We start from the raw sequence: 23,160 nt of genomic DNA, 5'->3' as shown, positions 1-23,160 counted from the left end.
ATCTCATAATTTTTCCGAAGATATGAAATTGGAATCTCCTATTTCGCTTCTTCTGTTCAATAAGCGGAAACAAACTACAACCGGACCGAGAAAGAGAAAAACAAAGACAACTCCTCTTTTTTTTTTTTTCATTGTTCGAGACTATCCCTCTTCTTTTTAAAATTTTTTTCCGTCTCTTCCCGCCCGTGCGGCTTATCATACAATTCTTCCCCTAAGCTCTCGCCGCACAAGAGCAATATATACTCCCATATTACTATATACTGCTTGTAAGGGATACCGGCGTAGTGGATTACTCCCAGGTCCCTTTGTTAAATTACTGTTTTCGGGTTTATGTTACTTCGAACCTCGAGGGCCCATGTAAATATTCACATCAAAAATAGTGCTATGCTGATCCTTGGGTGTCCGAACTCGTAAATCCTATTAATAGGGACATGAAGCTGAAAGAGCAATAAGCTAAAAAGCTCTTAAAAAGACCATGAACAAGAAACTCAAAGGACCCCCTCTTTTTTTCATTTGAAACCCAATACAATAAGCTGGAAAAAAAAAAATAACGACAATACTAAAAACTATTATGTAATTTGTTCGAAATAAGAAAGGAAAATAAAAATAAAAAAAAGGAATTGGGAACTGACGTCAATGCAAAGTAAAAGCTTAATAACGGATGGAACTTGATAGGATTATTGTTGAAAATAAAAAATGAAAAACTGATAAAATATTATCGACTTAATAAAATATATTTGAAAAAAAATTTATATATAAGGACGTAGTATGTTCTTCTTAATTAGACTTTTAATTTTTTTAATACTTGTTAATAATTCCCCTTATAGAGATAATAAAATTACACTAAAAAATATATATCAAAACAAAAACACACAAATTATTATAACAAAAATATGGGTTACAAAATTGTTGAAATTGCTCCAAAGAGCATAACTACTCCAAACGGTATTACTTACGAGCAACCAGTTGGTCTGTTCATTAACAACCAATTTATCAAGTCTCAAAATGAGAAGACTATGGCTATTGAGAACCCTTCTACTGGTGAAAACGTCGTAGAAGTATGCTCTGCTGCCAAGGAAGATGTTGACTACGCTGTTGACTGTGCCGAACATGCTTTCGAGAAGACTGACTGGGCTAGTCAGGACCCAAGAATTAGAGGCCGTTACTTGTCTAAGTTGGCTGATCTAATGGAAGAAAACTTGGAATTGATGGCTTCCATCGAAACCATGGATAACGGTAAGACCATCGCTTTGTCTCGTGGTGATGTCCAATTGGCCATCGACTGTATCAGAGACGCTGCTGCTTACTCCGACAAAACCGACGGTAGAAGTGTCAACACTGGTGACGGTTACGTTAACTACACCATCAGAGAGCCAATTGGTGTCTGTGGTCAAATTATCCCATGGAACTTCCCATTGATGATGTTGGCATGGAAAGTTGGTCCAGCCTTGGCTATGGGTAACTGTATCATCTTGAAGCCAGCTTCCGCTACTCCATTGAACGCTTTGTTCTTCGCATCCTTGACTAAGAAGGCTGGTATCCCAGATGGTGTTGTTAACATCGTTCCAGGTCCAGGTGGTATGGTCGGTACTGCTTTGACCACTCATCCAAAGGTCAGAAAGGTTGCCTTCACTGGTTCCACTGACATTGGTAAGGACATTGCTGTCAAGTCTTCTGGTTCTAACTTGAAGAAGATTACTCTAGAATTGGGTGGTAAGTCTGCTCACTTGGTCTTCGACGATGCTGACCTAGAAAAGACCCTACCAAACTTGGTTAACGGTATCTTCAAGAACGCTGGTCAAATCTGTTCTTCCGGTTCCAGAATCTACGCTCAAGCTGGTATCTACGACAAGTTGTTGGCTGCCTTCAAGGAATACATTGAAAAGAACTTGAAGGTCGGTGATCCATTCGACGAATCTAACTTCCAAGGTGCCATCACCAACAAGGAACAATACAACACCATCTTGAAGTACATCAACATTGGTAAGGACGAAGGTGCTAAGGTCTTGACCGGTGGTAAGGTTGCCTCTGAAAAGGGTTACTTCATCAAGCCAACTGTTTTCTACGATGTTAACGAAGACATGAGAATTGTCAAGGAGGAAATTTTCGGTCCATGTGTCACCATCTCCAAGTTTGAAACTATTGAAGACGGTGTTGCTATGGCTAACGACTCTGAATTCGGTTTAGGTGCTGGTATCGAAACCGAAAACTTGAGCACTGCCTTGAAGGTCGCTAAGATGTTGCACTCCGGTACTGTCTGGATCAACACCTACAACGACTTCGACTCCAGAGTTCCATTCGGTGGTTACAAGCAATCCGGTTACGGTAGAGAGATGGGTTCTGAAGTGTACGAATGTTACACTCAAACCAAGGCTGTTAGAATTAAGTTGTAATCTCAACTCTTTGTTCTTTCACTTTTCTCATTCTAAAAAATTAAGGTTGTAACAAATATTCCTATTTCTCATTTGATACAATAAAAAGGTTATTGTATCGACAAAAAGTCATCTCATTTATCATTTTTTTTTTTTACTCAAATAGTAACCTAAAGTAAAAGGTTATCTCATGGCATTTTATTTAACGTAAACAGGAAAGGGCACATACCAAATATAGAGAAGGTCCCTTTAGGATTTGCCTTTAAAAAAAATCGTTCAAATGTTTCTTGTAATGATGCCAAGAAAATGAATGGCAAATAAATTAAGAACCCTCCCTTTTCATTTTTTTTATTTTCAATTCCTTTTTCCTTTGTTTGATTTTGCAAATGATGCAGATTAAAACTTACTGAAAAGTATGAAAAAAACATTTATATATTCCTGTATGTATTGATATTGTTTTTATCTAATTTGATTTACATAAAGTAAAGGTATATTGTGTGTCCTTTTAAAAAATTTATTTTGCTATTAATATTTTTATATTTATTTAATACTTCTCTTGGCCTTTAATATCAGCCGTGAAATTTTTCAAGCCTATTGTACCTTAGAAAATTTAAATTAACAAAGTTCAATTATGTGCTAAGAGAAACACATTACTAAGTGTTGACTACAACTAGATGATGATAGAAAGTACATTAATAGGTCAATTTCTATTCATAACAATATAGTAATGTTTTCACGAATAATTAAGACGGGAACGTTTGGGGTATGTCGACATCAGGCAGCACTTCGAAAGCTAGTACCCTTGAATGTGAACGTACGTGTGTTTGGTACATCTACAGAGGATGAAAGTACAGCTGCGCTTCTATTACAAAAGAATTTGATACAGAGAAATAATATGCTCTATGGGCACGGATCAGGGACTATAAGGTGTACTGTTTTTGATGCAAGTGGTAATATAATTTCGCCATCCTTGGATATCAAACGAGAGGAATTGGTGATGAAGCATGGACTTCTGCCGAGAGACCTGAGAAAGATTGAAAAGTCTAGGAAGAATGATTTGGTCCCTAGTTTCCTTGTACGTAAAAATGGTATATTAGTTAGTCTTGTGACGATCAAGACGCTTATTAAACCTGATATGGTTATTGTTTTCGATTCATTCGCATCACTTAACTCCACTATGCATAAATCATTCTTGAATAATCTAAAATTAAGGTTACAAAACCAAGATACATTGGAAGTGAAGAAGGATCCACTGCCGTATGAGTTTAGAGCACTGGAATCGATATTCATATCGGCGATCTCGAATTTAACGAGTGAAATGAATGTTCAGGTAACTATATGTAAAGGTGTTCTACAGGACCTGGAGTATAGCATTACTAGAGATAAGCTGAAGTTTTTGTTAAGTCAAAATAAGAAATTAAGTAATTTTTACAAGAAGACAGTTCTGATACGGGATATGTTGGATGATCTGCTGGAACAAAGCGATTTGTTATGCGAAATGTATTTAACAGACAAAAAGAATGGAATAGAGCATGAAGATGACGACCATACAGAGATTGAAATGCTTCTAGAGACCTATCATCACCACCTGGATGAAATAGTACAAATAACTGAAAATGTTATCTCAAACGTCAAAACCACAGAAGAAATCATCAACATCATATTGGACTCTAACAGAAACCAGCTTATGCTTCTGGGGATCAAGTTCAGTATCGGTATGTTATCCCTAGGTGGGCCCATATTCCTCGGATCACTATACGGTATGAATCTAGAAAATTTTATAGAAGAAACCAATTACGGTTACATATTCATTACAACTCTGGGTCTAGCATCAATGGCTGTGCTGTACTTCTTTTGCATCAGAAGACTCCATAAACTGCAGAAGATGTCTCTCTTCAACTATACAAGGGAAGGGACAAAAAAATAGAAACGGAATTATAATCATAAATACGTTATATCATAATATTCTTAATAACAATAATAGTTTTAATCATGTATGACGCAATCTGTACGGCACTGTCTAAGTAGAGAAGGGAATATGTCATACTGGCACTTTCGGCTATCAGCGAGCTTTTTCCCACTGCCTGATTTCTTACGCGGGCCAAGTGCCCATTATTAATCAAAACGGAAGTCCTTTAGTTGGTGATGGCGAATGATCGGTTTAGCCAATACTTGGTTTGGATTGTACTTTATATAATAGGTATTGTGTATAATTTTAAAACAAGTCAAGGCTGGCTGAATCAATATTTTGTTTGCTGAATCAATATTCCGTATTAATAGCTAAGGATTTCATAATAAAAAAAGCTTATTTCATTGCTTTAAACTGCATTATAATAAGAGTACAAAAATGTTTGCTTCTATCTTCAAAAGGTCTGTACCTCTAGCTACTCGTTCTAGCATATTGATGCGTCCAAATATGAGCAGATTTATGAGCTCAGAGACTAAGAAAGCCATAGAAGAAGCTATTGGTTCAGCTCCTGTGGTTCTGTTCATGAAGGGTACGCCCGAATTTCCACAGTGTGGGTTTTCTAGAGCTACTATTTCTATGCTGGGCCAACAAGGTGTTGATCCAGCCAAATTTGCTGCATATAACGTTCTCGAGGATCCAGAGCTACGTGAAGGAATTAAAGAGTTTAGTAACTGGCCTACTATTCCACAACTCTATGTAAAGAATGAATTTGTAGGTGGCTGTGACGTTATTACAAGTATGGCTCGTTCTGGTGAGCTCTCTGAAGTATTGGAAGAGGCCGATGCATTGGTTCCTGAGGAACCTGAAGAAGATACTAAAAATTAGTCAAGAGAGCGGCCTATATTTATAATATAATATGAAAGCCAAAAACCAGTTGTTTTCTTTTCCTGTACAAAGAAGTTCGTATTTCAAGAGCCTACCTTCCACATTATGTATTTATTTATTTCAGTAAAACACAATCTCAATATGTAAAATTTTATTTTGACTTTCCTCGATTCCATTGAACAAAATTTTATGATGATTACGTATTTTTATCCTATCTTGAATAAAACTTTGTTACCGAATAAAAACCGAAGAACCTACAGAATGCAGGTTTAAGTACTCTTTTCAAACCACTGACAATTAGTTTACTAGTTACATTATATTGTTCTACTTCAATTATGGTTTGTTTCTCATGAAGCTACATTGGTATTATATATACTGTATTCCCATGCCTTTAGTCTTGTAAATAATGGTATCTCTATTTACAAACTCCGCTCTTTCACAGTCGTATTTGCATAGTAAACGAATTGTGAAAAGAGTTGAGAACGTTCACTCGATATATATATCACATTTCCAGTCATGATCTTATAATTAGATTATCGGTGAGTGGGCAATAGACCGCTCACGTAATACAAGTATGACAGAAAATGTAAAATTTTAATATTACTAGATCAGTACTGACAAAGAGTGATCGATAACCATTGACTACGTTGAAAATATAATTTAGACTATTTCATTTTCTTGGTCGGAATAGTTTGGCAATTTGGCAATCTGTCAAAAATCACGTGCGATTTGATAGCATGTGATGTTAGGATATAATTTATTTCTTTCTTTGCTAACTTAATTATAGTGTTTTTATTTTGGTAGTGTATATACTTCTATAATTTTACTGTTATAAGGTATAGTATTTTTATTATAAAGATAGTATTTTTGTATATAAGAATGGAATAAAATTTGATTAGGCATTAAATGTCATGACAAAAAACACTACTTCTTGTTTGGAATACATTAATTAGTCTATAAAATATTGAATCCCAGAAGATTGTGTATGTGTATTAAAATAGATTGTTGAGGTAGTTAAGATGAAGGTAATTAGAAGTGTTGTCTAACCTTTTCGTCATCACCTGGTTTCTTCTCGAAGATAGATTTATCTTTTTCGTGTCTTTCTTTTCTTGGACCGTTGAACCAACTCTTAAAGTCTAGAACAGATTTTAGGTTCCAGACCTTTACTCTCATGGCATAGTAACAGATCAACATAGCAGCCATGTTAAAGCAAATGTATGCCCACATGAAACCAAAGTTTCTCCATCTGTAACTCCACTTGACGTTGAATCTTGCAACGACTTCATCCTGGTAGTCGTATGGACAGAATTTACAGTCAACGGTAGCATCTGGATTAGACAAGTAACCAGTGTTGTTCTTCATGTAAGTGTCAAGGTATTGGCCACAAGTTTGTCCAGTAGGTGGATCCATTCTAGCATAGTCACCTTCGTTACAGACAACCTTCTTGTCATGGACTAATGGTCCGACAAGAGCTTGTACAACATAGGTAAATGGAGAAACATTGTACATCAAACCTCTCCAGAAACCAGGCATCTTTTCTCTTGGTTGCAGGATACCACAGAATAGCAACATAGCAGCAAAAACATTGGAGTTAATCATAGAGGCAGATGGGACATCAGGAGACATGTACAAAATCCACAAACCGTAAGAAACGAAGTAAATTGGGAAAATCAGAACATAAAAGAAGAAGAAGAAACCAGCATGGGAGGCTCTTCCATTATATCCAGCAGGCCAGTAGTAACAAATGAAACATAGGAATTGACACAGAATTGACCAGCCACATTCAACAGCGTAATGGCACAACAATAGTGCACTCCAGTGGAATGTATTAGAGGCTGCCTCTCTGACTTCATATAGTTCTCTACTGTCGAAGGCAAAAACGTGCAACTGGTTAATCATAGCAAGGGCGATTAATAGCAACATGAAAATGGAAGAGAAGGCTTCAGTGGCACCACCAATAGAGTGATTGACTGCGATATACGACAAACCAACGAACAGGGCACATGCAACACATTCAAAAAACTTTGCTCTGATATAGATTGGTGATCTCCAGAATTGAATCATTGTTCTTCTTAAAACACATTTCAGTTGGGTAGTATAGGAGGCAGCAAACTTGGTAACAAGTTCAGGATCTTCAGTAACTGGTCTTTGAGCCAAACTGCGGTGAAGTTCTTCCACCTCAGCTCTAGCAGCAGCACATTCGGGAGATGCTTGCCACAATTCGTGCCAGTCTTCAGCAGCACTGGCCGTAGCACCAGCACCAATACAGTTCAAGATGTATTCTGCAGGATTTTCGGATACACCACACTTTACACCAGATTGACGTTCAAAGTAGTTCAATAAAGTGGCAGAGTTTTCACCAATATCACCAAAGTAGACCATTTTACCACCCTTCTTCAGTAATAGTAATCTGTCGAATTGTTCAAATAGTGTAGCAGAAGGTTGATGGATTGTACATAAGATAGATTGACCGGAATCAGCTAGGGCTCTCATAAATTGAACAATGGACCAGGCAGATTGGGAATCCAAACCAGAAGTTGGTTCATCCAAAAACAATAGCAAAGATGGCTTAGCGACCAATTCAACACCAATAGATAACTTCTTTCTCTGTTCAACATTCAAACCTCTACCAGTTTTACCAACAAGTGCTTCAGCATAGTTTTGCATACCAAGTAGAGCAATGATTTCTTCAACGTATTCGTATTTTTCTTGTAGTGGAACGGACTTAGCTTGTCTCAACTCAGCAGCAAATCTTAATGATTCTCTAACGGATAATTCAGCCATATGGTTATCGGCCTGAGCGACATAACCACAAGATCTGTTAAATGAAGCAGGTAGATCCTTAGCATTCACCAACATATCACCTGTAATGACACCCATGTCAATTCTCTGGGCTAATACATTCAATAAAGTAGTTTTACCAGCACCAGATTCACCCATTAAGGCAGTCATTTTACCAGGCTTAACATAACCGAAGACATCTGACAAAAGTTGTCTAGTAGCACCATCATATGGGATAGTATAGTTCAAGTTATTCCAGGTAAATACATCCTTGGAGGCAATAACCTTTTCCAAATCAACATCAGGACCATTCAAAGTGGCCATCATCTCATCTCTTGAAGCAACCTTGGCATCAGCGTTTTCAGTACCAAACTCTGGCATATGGCCTCTCTTATATAGAAGTAGATCACCACCACTTGAGACAGGCTTGATGAATTCGGATAGGATGACGTTCAATACAATGTAACCAAAAGTCCAAACAATGTTCACACCCCAGTTTCTCCAAGCATGACGATAATGGAAATGATATTGCTTTGTAATATAAGCATCACCACTAACATATAATTGACCTTTAATAGCACCAGCTGCGTTACATATCTGGTTAGCAACACTCACATTTTCATAGCCAGGACCACTTGGAATTAATTGACTACAGAGCATACCTCTGTGGTGGAATTCAGTTGAAATCAAACTCTCGAAGGCATAAGTAAGTGGATTTAGGTAGTGCAACCATTTAATCCAGTGATGCATTTCACCTAGAGGAAGAACAAAACCAGCATAAACACATAACATTAACACCCACAGACCACCAATAGCGTGTGCCGTAACACCGTCTTTACTTATAGTTGCAACAAACTTGAAAATAAATGACGTACATTGCTGGACAGTAAATAGATAAAGTAGGTATTGGAAGAAAGCACCAGCTTCATATTTCAAAAATGGGATCCAGTAGGAGAGCAATGACAAAATTACAATAGCCACAAATTTGGTTGGTAATTCGGTAATGATCTCCTGTAAGGACTCAGCAGAAATATGATACATGGAATAAGACTTGTGTTTCACGATAATTGGTCTTGTCGAAAAAGAGTTAGCAATTTCAGCCAAGGAAGTAACGGAAGCAAACAGTAACACATAGAATAACAGACCACCTCTGGAATAAGCACCCTCGGTAGTAGATTGGCTTTTATTATCGATTTTGTGGAACATAGAACCAACAATTAGAGCTTTAATTAAGAAAGAGGATAGATACACCTTGGTGTAGGTTGAATCACCCTTGACTCTTTGGAAACCACGAATCATACAGTACCACACTTGTGACCAATAGTTAACAACATACTGGGAGCTGGCACGTTGACCAGACTGCAAAGTTTGCTTTTTAGCAATATCAAATCTCTCCCTTGTTTCGGCAGCAGGATGTCTAGCATGGTAATCATCGTATTCTCTCAAAACGTCCTGATAGTCAGGTGAGTTCAACCAATACTGCTCAAATTCAGAACCAGATTTAGGGATAGAATCTTCATAACCTGGTTTAATCTCTAGTGTTCTATTCTCAAAATCAACTGTAACAGATGTCAAAAATTCAGCGGAGGTCATTCTATTTGGTTTGATCCAGCCCATATCTTCAAAGTATTTTACGGCTTTTTTTGCTGGACCGAAATAAATCTGTTTACCATTGTAAAGAACAGTGGTTTTATCAAATAATTCGTAAATGTTTTCACCAGCTTGGTAAATAGCCACGATAGCAGAATTGTTCATCATATTGGTAGCTGTTCTGATAGCTTGGGCAAATTCCAATGCGGTGGAGGCATCTAAACCTCTAGTAGCGTTATCCCATGAATAGATTGAGGCGTTCATTGCTTGAGCTTCAACCAAAGACACACGCTTTCTTTCACCACCAGATACACCTCTAACGAAATCGTTACCAACTTTAGTAGCGTAAGTGTGTCTCAAGCCGAAAACAGTACACCACATATCTCTGATATTATCCACATACTGCTTTCTAGTCATATGATCAATTCTGACTCTTGGTGTCTTACACTTCAGGGCAAAATCTATTGTTTCCTTAACAGTGATCTTTGGGAAATGGAAATCTAGTTCTGGACAGTAAATGACATAACCTTTGTATTTCTTCATCATTTCCTCTTGGTCCAAACCGTCATATGAGAATTCACCATCAACACGAACTAATTCTGAGGTTTCACCAGAAATACACTTTAATAGCGTCGAGCAACCGGCACCTGGTCTACCTACGACGAAAAGCATCTCACCAGATTCAACAACACCGGTACAGTTTTGAATGATATTTCTCATTGGAGTGGCATTCTTCTTTCTTCTAATTTTGTTGAAAATCTTTCTTGGCCAGTTAACTGCATCTCTTAGCATTTCTTCGACACTTGGACCATAAGCGGCAGAAGCATCGACACCAACGGCAGTCAAGTTCTTAAAGGCAACACCTGAATCACCTGGTTCGATACCTTGCTCTAGTTGTCTATTTCTCAAATAATTAAGAAGCATCCTTAGATCAAAATCCATATCGTTAACTTCAAATGAGTCCATTTCAGCTTTAGTTTTTGTAGAAATGACACGAGCCATAGATTCCAGTCTCTCTTGACCTTCTTCTTGAGACATAATATGAGACAAATGTCTCGATAATTGAGTCGTTACTGGCTGTTGTTCGCTGTCAGCACGTTCGCCTAAACTATGCACTGATTCAGCATATGAATTAGACGAAGTGTCACCAGCATCTCTCTTTTCCTTCGATATTATCGAAGATGCAACAGATGAGGGCATTTTTTATTGTCTATAATAGTTGTTACTCTCTTACTATTTGATAGTTAAAGAGTAAGAAATGAAACATCGAATAAGTTCTTGTAATTCAAATGAGACCCATCTTTATATATGTTTTTTTTTTTCTATTGTTCAGCAATTATAAATTAATAATGCCTTTCTTTTAGCACTGATTATAGAGAAATTTGACAGTATTGTAGAAGTTTGAACATACCAACCTTGTAAGTTACCAGCCGACATATTTGATGTCAATCCATTTTCCTGTAAAACTCGTAATTACACCGATTTCATATTTTCAATTGCACTGCCCAACTAGGAACCAAGGGTCCACCTCGAGAGGCCTTTTTTTTCTCTATTTATTTTAAGAGCCGAACTTCTCAAAATTCCCATCCATCGAGATGTCAAGAAGAAAAAGGACTATAAGAATATTTAATATTCACTAAATTGCCCCTAGGATCAACTAATATTAGATTTCTTTTTTTTTAGAAGATATTTTCCTTGCATTCGGAGATTCATCTCCTGCATTGGACTCTAGGGTTTTCGAGGCAAGGAATAATTTTACTTCTAGTAACCTTAATACCAATTAGTTGCTACTATTTCTTCTAGGACACTCAGTGTACCTCTGCAGTAATTACAGGAAATTTCTATAATTTTGGCACTAGGGGACTTTCTCAGATCGATGATTTAGTAATCAGCCCCTCCACACGGTTTTTTAGAGAGTGGATGATAAGGTTGGTACTTGGATTTCAAAGGAGAAAAAAAGCTAAGATTAAGGATTCGGCGTAGTAAATTCTTTTTTTCAAGAGATATGATTTGCTTTTTTTTGCGGGAATTTCTTTGAGAAGAAACGTCAACATTTTTTTAACTTAACTACAGCATTTGTTAAGGATATGAGAAATAAAAAACAACGCAAAAAAAAAAAAGTAATTGCTTCCTAATTTTCTACGCATTTAACTGATGCAATATGGAACATGTAAGGAATCTCAGTAGGAAAAATGCCGTGATTTATTTGTTGTCCACCTGGAAGTTTGGACTCTAACAGATTTCAAAATACAAATCAAGATAATGTTTAATTTTTATAAGAGCCGACAAGCTAGTCGGCTCTTATAAAAAAAGATCAAAACAAAAAAAAAATAGACTAGGTATATGCAGGTGATACATACTGTGTCAGTGGAAATTTGATAGAAGTTTATAAATATGCATAACACGTAAACACCATATGAAAAAGAAAGCGCCTTATCTTCTGAAATGGTCCGGTCCGGTCATAATGGTGATAAATGCGATTCTTTAATGTTGAAAAAAAAAAAATATAAATAAAAATGGACGTCATCCAAGATTTTATTTCAAGAAGGAATTGAATTATATATATTTATTTATGTTTTTAGTTCCTGCTTGATTTGGTAGTAGTAAATATAGGTGACCCGGGAAAAAGGAGTTTTTGTCATTTATTTTTTGATTTTCAATATTTTTTCTTAAATCTCCATGAGTTACCACTCGGCTCTTATAAATTTTATATTTCTATCTTGATCTCAAAGACCGAAAAAAAATGGGAAAATAACCAAAAAAAATTATAGATTTGAATCATTTCTCTTGGATCAGAAACTAAAAAAGGTGGTGATTTATAACAAGTCAAGTAAAAAATAAGAGAGAACGTTTCTGTAATAAAAGTAATCCTAGTGTTTTTTAGGCTTAGAATTATTCTCGTGTGAGTCATTTAAAATATAGATATCTTTATCCGTAGCCTTGATCGCAAGGATATCCGAAAAATCGATTAATATCAAATAAGTTACTGTTTATAAAATTTGTTTCTAGATTAAATTAGGAAGGATCAGTTAAATATATTGAAATGAAATTAAAAAAAAGAAATTTAACAAAATACAAGTACAGATGATGCAATTAATAGAATAAAGAAGATCGTAGTAGAACTAAATAAGAGTTTAGAAGATTATAATATACCAAATTGTTTAAAGGAAGAGGAGAGCCATTTATAAAAAGGCGTCAACATTTTACCAACTTTTGATTTTTAAAATCTCTTCATTGTTTTTTTATTTGGTTTTTTTCTCTTAAGTTAAAGGTATTCTATATCTAGGATGAATGAAACAGTGCGTGATAATAAAAATTTAAAAAAGCTTAAGAATAGTTAAATTAAATGGATAAATGTAATAATAAAATAACGAGTTGGTGAAACAATATGATGTGCGATAAAAATAAAAAAGTAATTTCATAAAAAAGTGGAGGGGGTCATAACATGGAAGTAGCAATAATCCACCTAAAAATAATTTATATTCTGGAAGGAGGTTAAGGGTGAAGTAATCTTATAATGTTGTCTAAATTGTTTTAAAAAAAAAAGTAGGGATGCATGCAAAATTTATTTGTTTGATTGTTGTTCTTTTTATCAGTTCTTCTCCAGGTCAAGTGCTACGATAGCATTTGAATCTTTCCTTAGTCTTCTGGGACTTGTAGAACCTGATGGAGGATAATATGTAGTTGTACAACTGGATGATCTAAACTTTATTCTATTCCACACCCACATAAGTTTATTAGCCAATGCTGAAAGTGAAGATGTAGTGGAAGATTGTGAATCTGCGTTAGCTAACGTGATAGGCTTTTTGTACGATAGGAAGCAGTAGAAGATGTACTCTCCATACAGTATAAAAAATGCGAAGATAAAACCTGCTACCACACAAGATAGAATATGGTTTTCTAGAGATTTCATCCATTTGGCGTCATCGGTGTGCCAAGAGGACCCCTTAACGATAGAAAAGTATGACCACGAGTTCCCCTTGTAGTCCTTTGGTTGTATAATTTTGACAGGTACATAGTCCCTAATTAAGAACTTCCACCTACGATAGTGTTTCCACACGATGGAAATAAATAGAGGACCCGTACTAGACATGATTGTCAGGTAAGGCACATACCAATTTTTGTTGTAGTGGTTTAGATTGTGGATAGCCTTCCAGAAAAATGGGTGACCCGGCATAGAGCCCATCACGTCGTTGGAGATACCCAACGGAGAGGTTTTTCTCACGAAAGCCGGGTACTTTAGAAGGTTGTCCATAGACCTCTCACACTTATCGTCGAGATCTATGTATATACCACCATAGTGGTATAGAACGAAGTATCTAATAGCGTCAGCACGTTGAATAGGATACTTGTAATTCGTGAAGGTGTCCAGGAACCAAGGGTAGTTCTCCTCTATAAAATCGAGAGCCATCTGGTCTGTCCACATTATATACTGATAGTCAGAGTGCAAATCCTGGCACGCTTTCTGCCCCTCTATCCAGTGTTTAGGTATATCCTCTGTCTTGTATGTTTGATGTATTATTCTAGGAATGAGTTCATCCTCACGGCTGAAACTACCGTTATTTAGATCAGCTTGGCTCAGCGAATCGTGTACTGTATCATCAATACACAACGTCAACAAGTCAAACGTGTAGAATAGAATAAAAAACACCAGAAAGGCATTCGTTATCGTCAAATAGACAACCTCTCTTTTCATTGCTGTATGGGTTTTGTTATTGGTTTGTTAGTGTTGTTGTTGTTTTTATTCTCTGGTTATTGTAATATAGTTTTTATATTGATCTTTTATATATGTAAAAAAAAAAAATAATTTTAACGGCAGGTTTAATTATATATACTGTGAGGCAGGATTTCAAGGACAGAAAAGTTGATTTTAGCTGTTGGTTTTTCACCTATATATTGGATTGTTCTTATGGACAATTTTTTTTTTTTTTAAATTTTGTTATTATTGAACCCTCACTCTATGTAGGCGTTGTAATCCGATGAGGGAAGGAAAAAAGAAACAAAACCAGCCCACCAAAGCTGTTTCGCTACAGTGCGCCCCACCTTTCCACAGACTCCCCCGCAGAGCGTAGTGTACTTTTCCCGTCATTTGATCTCTCTGCCTTTCTCTGTCCCTCCCTTCTAGCTGCGCATATTTTATCCACTCCCCAGGAAAATTTTCCTTTTTGTATTTGTGTTTTTCATTTTAGTTTTCTTTTTATTTTTTTTTTTTCGTTGTGTTTTCCCTTAGCATCACTATGGACCCGTTAATTTTAATTTTTTCCAGTACGTACATTTCTTCGTACGTGTATTGTTAATTCTCAAAAACTATGTATATTTTTCGTGTTACTCTCACTCTCTCAATCCCGTCCCCCCCTCCCCTACACTCTGCCGTACCATCTGCCCCCCTTCTCAAAACCAAGGATTGAAAAAAAAAAGAAATAAAAAATGAGAGAACCAGCCATTGTCGTGGGTATCTTTCTTTGTATCTTCTACACTTAACTCTCCGTTCAACTGTCATTACGTACGGATATCTGTTATCTCTGCGTAGGGTAGAACTACCCAAATACAAAGAAAATGGGAACTGGGAGTAAATTCACTTCTATTCTGGGAGCGGGGAAGGAAGTGCCGCAGAGGAGAAATGATACAAGATAATAAAAAAAATAAAAAAAAAGAAATAGATTAGGTCGTGATGACGTTTTTTTTGGTATTTATTTGCTTGGTGGATAAAAACCGCGTAGCCATTTATTTCTCTTTTCTTCTACGTATCTTACATTGCAATTTGGTGTCGTAATATTGAATTTGAATGCGGGGTGTGTTATTACAAGTCTATGAGGAACTACAATATCAACAAAAGTGGCAAGTAGGGAGGGATTGTGGAAAAAAAAAAAAGTGAGAATAAAAAGCAGAGCGGAGGAGGAGGGGGGGGGCAATTAAAAGAATGATTGAAAAATAGCAAAGCCCCGTTTTTTTCCTGGCCCCCCACGGAAATAGTACCATTATATGCTAAGACTGTTAAAAAGCAACTTAATAAACATACTAATGAAATGTTACCCTAGGGATCGGGTTCTTGACCATTAAATGCGTTCTTTGTAACGAATCCGTTAATAAAGATTATGGAAACAATGGGCAACATCGTTATGACAACAAAAAATAAACATAAATAACAATTAAAAAGTTAAAATGTAATATAAAAAAAATAAAAAATAAAAATATTAAATTAAAAAAAAAACTAAAAACAAAAAAAATGAAAAAAAAAATCCTAGCTTAGTAATAATGTATCTAGTTTCTCTTGTGTAAGTTGTACGTTTAGAGTGTCACGTGCGTATTGATTTTCAACCACGGCGAGTTCGCACATCGTCTTGAATATCTGGCAGTTGATATCTTTCAGTTTATCATCTATGTCCGCATCACTTTCATCTCTGTGTTTACTCTCGGGGTCCATGATCTCGAGGTAGCCCTGGGCCATGGTACTAATTCCGTACTTAGAAGTGTCGATCTTCTTCTCTTCTCTTAACGGCTGGGTACGATCCTGTGGCGTATATGAACTATATGATGGTGCTCTGTACCTCTGGCGGTATGAAGCTCTTTGATATGGGCCGTAATTGTGGCCTTCGTGACCACTGACACTACCGTGACTAAAACTATTATTGGTGTTACCATTTCCACTTCCACTGGAATATATATTTTTCCCGTTTGTATTGTTGATAGTGGAGTTAGTACTGGTGCCTGGGCTAGTGCTGGTACTCGCAGTAGCATTGGCGATAGCATTAGGATTGCCATTGGCAGCGGTATTAGTGTGGTTGTACATTCCTGGTTGAGTTGGTGGGTAACTATTGGCATTGTGGTAGCTTGGACGGTATGGTGTATTACCGTGATATCCATATCGACTGCTAGTATTGGAGTTGTGGTAATGGTTGGTACTGCCTCCATTACGGCTATAGTAGCCCCCTCTACTATTACTATACCTTCCCTGATATCCATTATATTGGCTACCATAGTGTTCGCTTTCATTTGTAGAGGTGTTGTGTAGAGGTCCGTTGGGGCTAGAACGGTACCCATTACCCTCGGGACGGCCAGAACCCATCTCTCTATTCATACCCATCTCTCTATTCATACCCATCTCTCTACTCATTCCCATATCCCTATTTGACCCCATCTGATAATGACTCGAATAATAGCCACGGTGTCTACCTCCTGTGTTGTTATTGTGGTATCTACCATAACGGTTTTGGTACCGGCGTTCATCACTCATTTTGCTATTTTATCTATTTCTTCTAATTTTATTATAATTAATATTATAGCCTTTTTACTTGTTAAACGATATGTCTCTGCTGGCCTAATAGTGTAGTTCTAGAACTTGTTCCTTTTGAGAAGTTCTTCTATTTTTATTCTTTTGCCTGTTTTCTTATTGCTTGTTCTCTAAATTAGTTCTTCTTCTTGTTCTTCTTAAAAAAAAAATTTAAAAATTTAAGCGAAAAGACTATCGAAGCTCAAAATGGAAAATTAAAGGTGTTTTGGACGACTTTAAATATAAATTAAAGGTAAAGAATATGGAATTAATAAAAATATAATGAGGGGTAGAATCCAATTGCGGTAGTATATGTTATATTGTCTGTGATTATATTACTTGACAATTCGTACCCCATCCTTAATTCTTTTTTTTTTTTAATGTGAATTTATAAAAATTTATGGCCCTAAAAAGTTTGAGCATACCAATATTCCTTAGAATCATTTATATATATATTGTGTTCTGTATTTAGGCTGAAGGATATAAATGCATAATATTATTTATTAAAATAAACTGGTGTTTATTTAATTCTGTATGCTTTTAATATTTCCATTGTTCGTTGCTACTTAGGTTTGTGATTCATTACCAAAATATAAATAAATACATAAATTACTTTAAAAAAGGTAGGAACAGTTATCGGCGGTATTTTATTTATTTAGCTCTATTTTTTGTTATTTTCAGAACATTTTAGATTATGGATCATAACAAACTTGACTTGAGAAAATTCAAACCACATCAACAGCAGCTTATTCTACAACATCTGGCCTTAACGAATCAACAAGTCAAAGAAATAAAACAACATGGTTGTGAGTTCAGCCACAGAAAAAATTGTTCTCATATCCCTTGTAAATTCTTCATGATTGGGTCATGTCAAGCTGGAAAAACCTGTCCCTTTTCTCATGACCTAGATGTTATTGAAAGAGCTTTTAATACGCCATGCAAATATTTCAAGAAGGGTACTTGCAAGTTTGGTGATAAATGTATCAATTCACATATCATAATTCCTACTAACTACAATACCCAGGATACTATCCCAAGAAGTATGAATAATCCACAAACAATACCTTCTTTACATAAGCAGTTTATGGAAGCTGAGGTAAGAAATCAGAATTTTACTTTGAGTAGTGATTTTAAAACTAACGATTCTTTCTTCCATTCAGGGAATTAAAGTTCTTAGACGCTCTATTATGTAATAAAGTTAAACGTAGTTCAAATCTTTTACAATAAGAAAGTTTGAGTAATTTTTTTATAACAGGAAATAAAAAAATACAGACTAACATTAATTGTACACAGTTTACCAGTAACTTATATTTAAAAGTATGTATATTAACCTAAGCAGAATATAAAGTTATCGAATAATAACGATAAAATTCTAAAATATAATATTATTTATATCCTGAATTAATTAGAGATATTTTTTTGTTATTTTTTACAAATTTAGAATATGGTTTATGATACTTAAACTGTCATGAAAAGGACGACATAGATATAATATTTGGCACAAAAAAAAAATAATTGCACCTGTGAAGTATGCCGGGATGCAAACTCAATCATTATTTTAATGGAAAGTGTAAACGTAGTTGTATTTATTCATACATGTGATGGATTCGTCAGTGGTCATATCACTACCTTGATCGCAATTACACTGACATTCCATCCAAACATTATTATCTTTAGGACATTTTATGTGTTGTTTCGTTTGGAAGCCCATATGACTTAAGTGATGTGTCATACTAGCAGGGATCAAAGTAGATACCGCAGCCCCTATAATCAATGAGTCAGACCATCTCTCATAGAATATACCACCAACTTCATCGATATGCTTAAAATATTTCTGATAACCAGGAGATCTTAAAAAGTTCAGATTCATAATCTGCAGCTCCGTCGAGTATGAACAGTGGGTAAAAGAATTACCACCTTCAATTAAATAGCCTGCCATGTTTCTGTTCTCAAATGCTTTATATATTTCAGAGTTTTTCTCTGTGAATTGTTGGAAGGCCTTATAGAAGCTAGAGTCTGAACGACGGTCTTCTCTAAGTGAGAGTCCAAAAGCGAATGCCATTGAATTATCTTGCATCCATCTGAAAATATCATAATCAGTCATACATGTCATCTTCAAACCAGCATCAACTCTCAAGAACCAGTCGTAGTCCTTTAGGAGAGTATGATTAGCAACAAAGCCAGCATGGAACCTAGCAATGAATCTATAATATTGCTCATCACCATGAGGCACATCGAATAAATCAATTCTTGCATTTGAAGCCAGAGTTGAGTCTATGAAAGCTGGGTACTCCATGATCTCGTCCGGAACAAGACCAAAAATAGCTTCAGTATTGATACCATCTATCTGGTCCGAAAACTCAGTTAACTTCTCTTGCACTGTTGCTTTAAACGCTTCTGATAGTTTTTCAGCACTGATGAATACCCAGGGATAACCGTACGCATGGTTGAAGTTCTTCTGAACCGATTCCACAGTACGTAGAATCCTCCTCAGTTGACTGTTAGATTTAATGAAGGTATATATACAAGCCTTCGGCCTCAAACCCTCGTTTGCCAAAGAATGGGAAATATAACCCACGGTTGATTTTTCATTGCATCTAAACTTATTAAGCAGATGCTTATAGTTCAGTTTCTTCATGTTTGCTATCTCTTCCTCCGTGACGACATTATTCAGTTGGTCGAGGGTCACATTCTGGTCGCCACTTATAAGTTTATCCAGTTGCAACTCCAAGGAATCCTGTAACAACCTATCTATATCTTGTCCCTCACCGCTTTCTTCCTCTAGGTCTACAGATGGATAGTTCGATCTTATAGTGTCAGAGAGACTATCAACACCGGGTCCCGTTATCACCACTAGTTTATCAGTAAGGTTCGTCTGCGTCACAGAATACCACACCGTCACTGCCAAAACTATATACACAACATATCGTGCCACTCTATGTCTATGAACGTAACGCAGATACCCTTTAGCCCTCTGCGGTATCATTATATTATAGTATTATTTTAAATAATAAAAACAAACAAAACAATAACTCTCCCCACCCAATATTTGGTCTTTTATTAGATCTTCTATTTCTAATATAAATTAAAAAACAAACAGATATAGCTATTGTCAATACGTAAATCAATTACTAATACTTTTTTTTTATTTTTTTTTTTTTTTTTTTTAATGTATTAGTTTATTTTTTGGGTTCCTACAAATTGATCTACGTGTCACCTTTCAACAATTTTTTATATTTTTATTTCAAGAATGAAACAATGGAATGAAGATGGGATTTATCTATAATGATTACTATTTTTATAAGTTCTCTCTAACTCAAGAAACTGAATTAAAAAAAACAACAAAATTGAATAAATAGAAAAAAAAAAAGCCAAGCCCTTTCATGAGTTATATACAGTAATTACAAAAAAAAAATAAGTATAGGGCCAAGCCATTTTTATCCATTTCCAATACTTCCACATTCTAGATTACTAAATCAAAAATACACCAGTTGACAAAATAAAAGACGTCACCATAGTACTACTATCTCTTTTAACCATTGTAAAAGTAAGGCTTTGTCTATATCTCTCTCTCTCACTTCATAGCTCTTAAAAGAAAAACTACGAAAATAGATATTCCATATAAAATCGGATTTAAAAACGAAAAGAACTAAAAAAAACAAAAAAAAAAAAACAGAAAAGTATTACCCGACATTGAACTCGTATAATGTTATATAATAAATACCACATGTTGTACGTATCATAAGATATAGAACATGACGTACGTAAGATATGATATATCACATGCTATATACATATACACGTAAATAACATGTGATCGGCGTACACTTTTAAAAAATAAAAAAAATTAGAAAGGGTCCCTTTTGTGCGTGTGTGCAGTGTGTGTATAGTAGAGAAATATATTAAAACTGTGGCTAGATGTTATAATATTATGTTATTGATATATAATAACGTTTACCAATATTATGTTTTAGATACTAACACCACTATATATTTAAGAGAGGAAAGGGAGAGATACAAGACAATAATACCTTTTATTTTTATGGTTCAACTTATTCTTATGGTTTGATACAAAATAAACGAATTCTAAATTAAAAAAAAACAGTAGCAAAATAATGGAGAAGAAAGTGTCTCATGTGGTAGAATTTTTATCTAATGTTGAAGTGCAGAGCCAGTTACAGGACTCTAGGACTGCTGGTATATCTTTCAGTTTTGATCTACGGTCGCTGTTGAAAAATGGACTGGAAGAAGGAACCCCACAGTTCTATACTTATTCTATGCGGGATTCATTCCACGAGTGGTATGCGTGACATCGCACTAGAGACATCTAACTCGCTAGTGCACGAGTTACTATGGGACATAATATATCTAACGGAGTATCAGTACTTACTACCTTATTACCAGGAAGGACATCATAAGGATTTCCAGAAACAGTTAGTCGGGAGAGTCGGTAAACACCTTAACGAGCTTGTGAGATCAAAAATACGACAAGTTATTACCAAACCACAGCTATGGAGGTCTATCGGTGACCGATACACCTTATTATACTTACCACTCCATTTCAAAGATCTTATATGGTGCAAAGCTACTCAGTCCTTTTTACATGTGGTGCTGCCAATAAATACGGAAAAGGGAATCCATGTTCATAAAGACTGGCTCTTGGCTATCCTAGAGATGGCAGGTTATTGGAACTTATCTTATGTTAGACTTTATATTCCCAGAAATGACCTCATAAACATCCAAGCACTACTCAAAAACTTACATTGGATCGGAGCTAATTTACTCCCCAATGAAGACCGCAACGAATGTCACAACAATGATGACGACGACATAATGTTAAGTGATGAAAACTACATTATCCTTGAATGCGAATGCTAAGAATAAAACAAACAAAACGATAACAAATACTTACATTCATTCATTTTTTTTGTGTTTTTTTTTATTGTCTAATATTTGTTTTACTATCTCTAATAATTCTTAATCACTATTTAATTCTTTCAACTTTTAACGAATCTTTCAACGAATCTTCTCTGTTTTTACGTGCCTAGTTAGTGTTTGTCTATATATTTTGAAATGTTATAGTTAATATGTAATGTTATAAAGCGATAGTTTAATGGATATGATAGTAGCAATGACCAGAAAACGGAAGAATCATGCTAACCTCTATTCATTGTGTTACCACTACCTCTAGGATTCTCTTCCTTAAATTCATCCCATTCTCTTGCTTTATATGTTTCCTTATCGTGCCACTCCAAATTATCCTCATTTTCGGCCTCTATTTCCTCCTTGGTTGGCTCTGGACCACCTTGTAAAACTCTACCTTGTTCCCATTCCTGCTCCAGCAACTCCTCGACCGACATGGTTGGTCCATACTGGCCGTAGCCCTTGACTTTGTTCCTTAACTCAGTCTTTTTATCTACAAGTGTGAAATTTCGTAGCACCTTACCTTGTTTTGACAATAGTGGCTTGTTCAAAGTTTCTAATTTCTCGGTATATCTGGTAGGGTCAGTACTGTCTTCTTCTTTATCTCTATTATGGTTATCTGTCTGCTCAATATCAACTGGGCCCATCTTAACAAAATTCGACAGTAGTTCCTTTTCATATAAAATTTTTTCTATTTCATCATATGCTTCAAAGCTTAATTGCTTCAATTTCTGAAGATAAAGTTTTCTCAATAGTTCATCATCCTCATCCTCACTCTTCAACTTTGACTCAAGGTTCTTCAGTTGTTCTGCTACAGCAACATTCTGACGATGCATTTCAATCTTCTCTTGTCGCCTTAATTGTGCACCTGATAGATCCTCCTTATGCTTAGGTTGTGAAAACAATTCATCTAGTTTTGGCATAAACGTATTCTCAAATCCATCTATCCTTTTAGAAAGGGTTTGATCCAACATTTCATTGTCCTGTAAAGTGCTTAAAAACTGCATAAATAATTGCACAGATTTCTCAAGAAACATTATCTTGACTTTATTCTTGTCCATAGGATTGGTCATCTGAGCAGATGTTGCTTGTTTCCTAGAACATAAGATACCCAAATAGTAATCTATTGAGAGAAATTTGAGCGATGACGTTGCAATGTCATCGACTGTCTCGTTTGAACTAAAAAGAGCCAGCTTATGATAAACTGTAGATTTAAGATCAAGTACCTCCTGGATTGTGCCAGTTAACAGTTTTTGGTACTCTTCAGAATCCTGTCTCAATGATGTATGCACCAATTTGCCATCAATATTCTTCAATAAACTCTCATACTTTTCCGAAATGTTACTCATATTCAATAATGATTATAGTTCTTCACAAAGCGTGTTTCTTATTAGTAATAGAGCAAAATATAGCCTTTTCTCTGATCAACG

At 35.6% G+C, this 23,160-nt stretch overlaps 10 protein-coding genes across 10 annotated transcripts; 5 read left to right on the top strand and 5 right to left on the bottom strand.

Annotated features, from left to right (window-relative positions):
- Positions 1–893: 893 nt before the first annotated feature.
- On the top strand, positions 894–2,393 carry ALD6 (aldehyde dehydrogenase (NADP(+)) ALD6; the record flags this gene model as incomplete). Its single annotated transcript, XM_071054011.1, has 1 exon — positions 894–2,393. One exon carries the CDS (start codon positions 894–896, stop codon positions 2,391–2,393), a length of 1,500 nt encoding a protein of 499 aa, XP_070910423.1.
- A 706-nt stretch (positions 2,394–3,099) lies between these two features.
- MFM1 (Mfm1p) lies at positions 3,100–4,299 on the top strand (the record flags this gene model as incomplete). Its single annotated transcript, XM_071054010.1, has 1 exon — positions 3,100–4,299. The coding sequence occupies one exon, from the start codon at positions 3,100–3,102 to the stop codon at positions 4,297–4,299; it is 1,200 nt and encodes a 399-aa protein (XP_070910422.1).
- Positions 4,300–4,719: 420 nt separating this feature from the next.
- On the top strand, positions 4,720–5,166 carry GRX5 (monothiol glutaredoxin GRX5; the record flags this gene model as incomplete). The annotated part of the gene is made up of 1 exon (XM_071054009.1): positions 4,720–5,166. One exon carries the CDS (start codon positions 4,720–4,722, stop codon positions 5,164–5,166), a length of 447 nt encoding a protein of 148 aa, XP_070910421.1.
- A 1,029-nt stretch (positions 5,167–6,195) lies between these two features.
- On the bottom strand, positions 6,196–10,737 carry PDR12 (ATP-binding cassette multidrug transporter PDR12; the record flags this gene model as incomplete). The annotated part of the gene is made up of 1 exon (XM_071054008.1): positions 6,196–10,737. The coding sequence occupies one exon, from the start codon at positions 10,735–10,737 to the stop codon at positions 6,196–6,198; it is 4,542 nt and encodes a 1,513-aa protein (XP_070910420.1).
- A 2,392-nt stretch (positions 10,738–13,129) lies between these two features.
- Positions 13,130–14,233, bottom strand: SUR1 (mannosylinositol phosphorylceramide synthase catalytic subunit SUR1; the record flags this gene model as incomplete). Its single annotated transcript, XM_071054007.1, has 1 exon — positions 13,130–14,233. One exon carries the CDS (start codon positions 14,231–14,233, stop codon positions 13,130–13,132), a length of 1,104 nt encoding a protein of 367 aa, XP_070910419.1.
- A 1,545-nt stretch (positions 14,234–15,778) lies between these two features.
- Positions 15,779–16,771, bottom strand: LGE1 (Lge1p; the record flags this gene model as incomplete). Its single annotated transcript, XM_071054006.1, has 1 exon — positions 15,779–16,771. The coding sequence occupies one exon, from the start codon at positions 16,769–16,771 to the stop codon at positions 15,779–15,781; it is 993 nt and encodes a 330-aa protein (XP_070910418.1).
- Positions 16,772–17,501: 730 nt separating this feature from the next.
- Positions 17,502–17,975, top strand: LEE1 (Lee1p; the record flags this gene model as incomplete). The annotated part of the gene is made up of 1 exon (XM_071054005.1): positions 17,502–17,975. The coding sequence occupies one exon, from the start codon at positions 17,502–17,504 to the stop codon at positions 17,973–17,975; it is 474 nt and encodes a 157-aa protein (XP_070910417.1).
- A 390-nt stretch (positions 17,976–18,365) lies between these two features.
- KTR6 (putative mannosyltransferase) lies at positions 18,366–19,793 on the bottom strand (the record flags this gene model as incomplete). Its single annotated transcript, XM_071054004.1, has 1 exon — positions 18,366–19,793. One exon carries the CDS (start codon positions 19,791–19,793, stop codon positions 18,366–18,368), a length of 1,428 nt encoding a protein of 475 aa, XP_070910416.1.
- Positions 19,794–21,043: 1,250 nt separating this feature from the next.
- OAZ1 (Oaz1p) lies at positions 21,044–21,685 on the top strand (the record flags this gene model as incomplete). The annotated part of the gene is made up of 1 exon (XM_071054003.1): positions 21,044–21,685. One exon carries the CDS (start codon positions 21,044–21,046, stop codon positions 21,683–21,685), a length of 642 nt encoding a protein of 213 aa, XP_070910415.1.
- A 278-nt stretch (positions 21,686–21,963) lies between these two features.
- Positions 21,964–23,079, bottom strand: TAP42 (Tap42p; the record flags this gene model as incomplete). Its single annotated transcript, XM_071054002.1, has 1 exon — positions 21,964–23,079. One exon carries the CDS (start codon positions 23,077–23,079, stop codon positions 21,964–21,966), a length of 1,116 nt encoding a protein of 371 aa, XP_070910414.1.
- Positions 23,080–23,160: the final 81 nt, after the last annotated feature.

This window comes from Nakaseomyces bracarensis (assembly GCF_045282275.1).
Source record: "Nakaseomyces bracarensis strain CBM3 chromosome Unknown Scaff12_0, whole genome shotgun sequence".
In the NCBI taxonomy this organism is placed as follows: domain Eukaryota; kingdom Fungi; phylum Ascomycota; class Saccharomycetes; order Saccharomycetales; family Saccharomycetaceae; genus Nakaseomyces; species Nakaseomyces bracarensis.
Note: the sequence above shows the minus strand (reverse complement) of the source record. Positions and strands in the feature narration are given on the sequence as shown.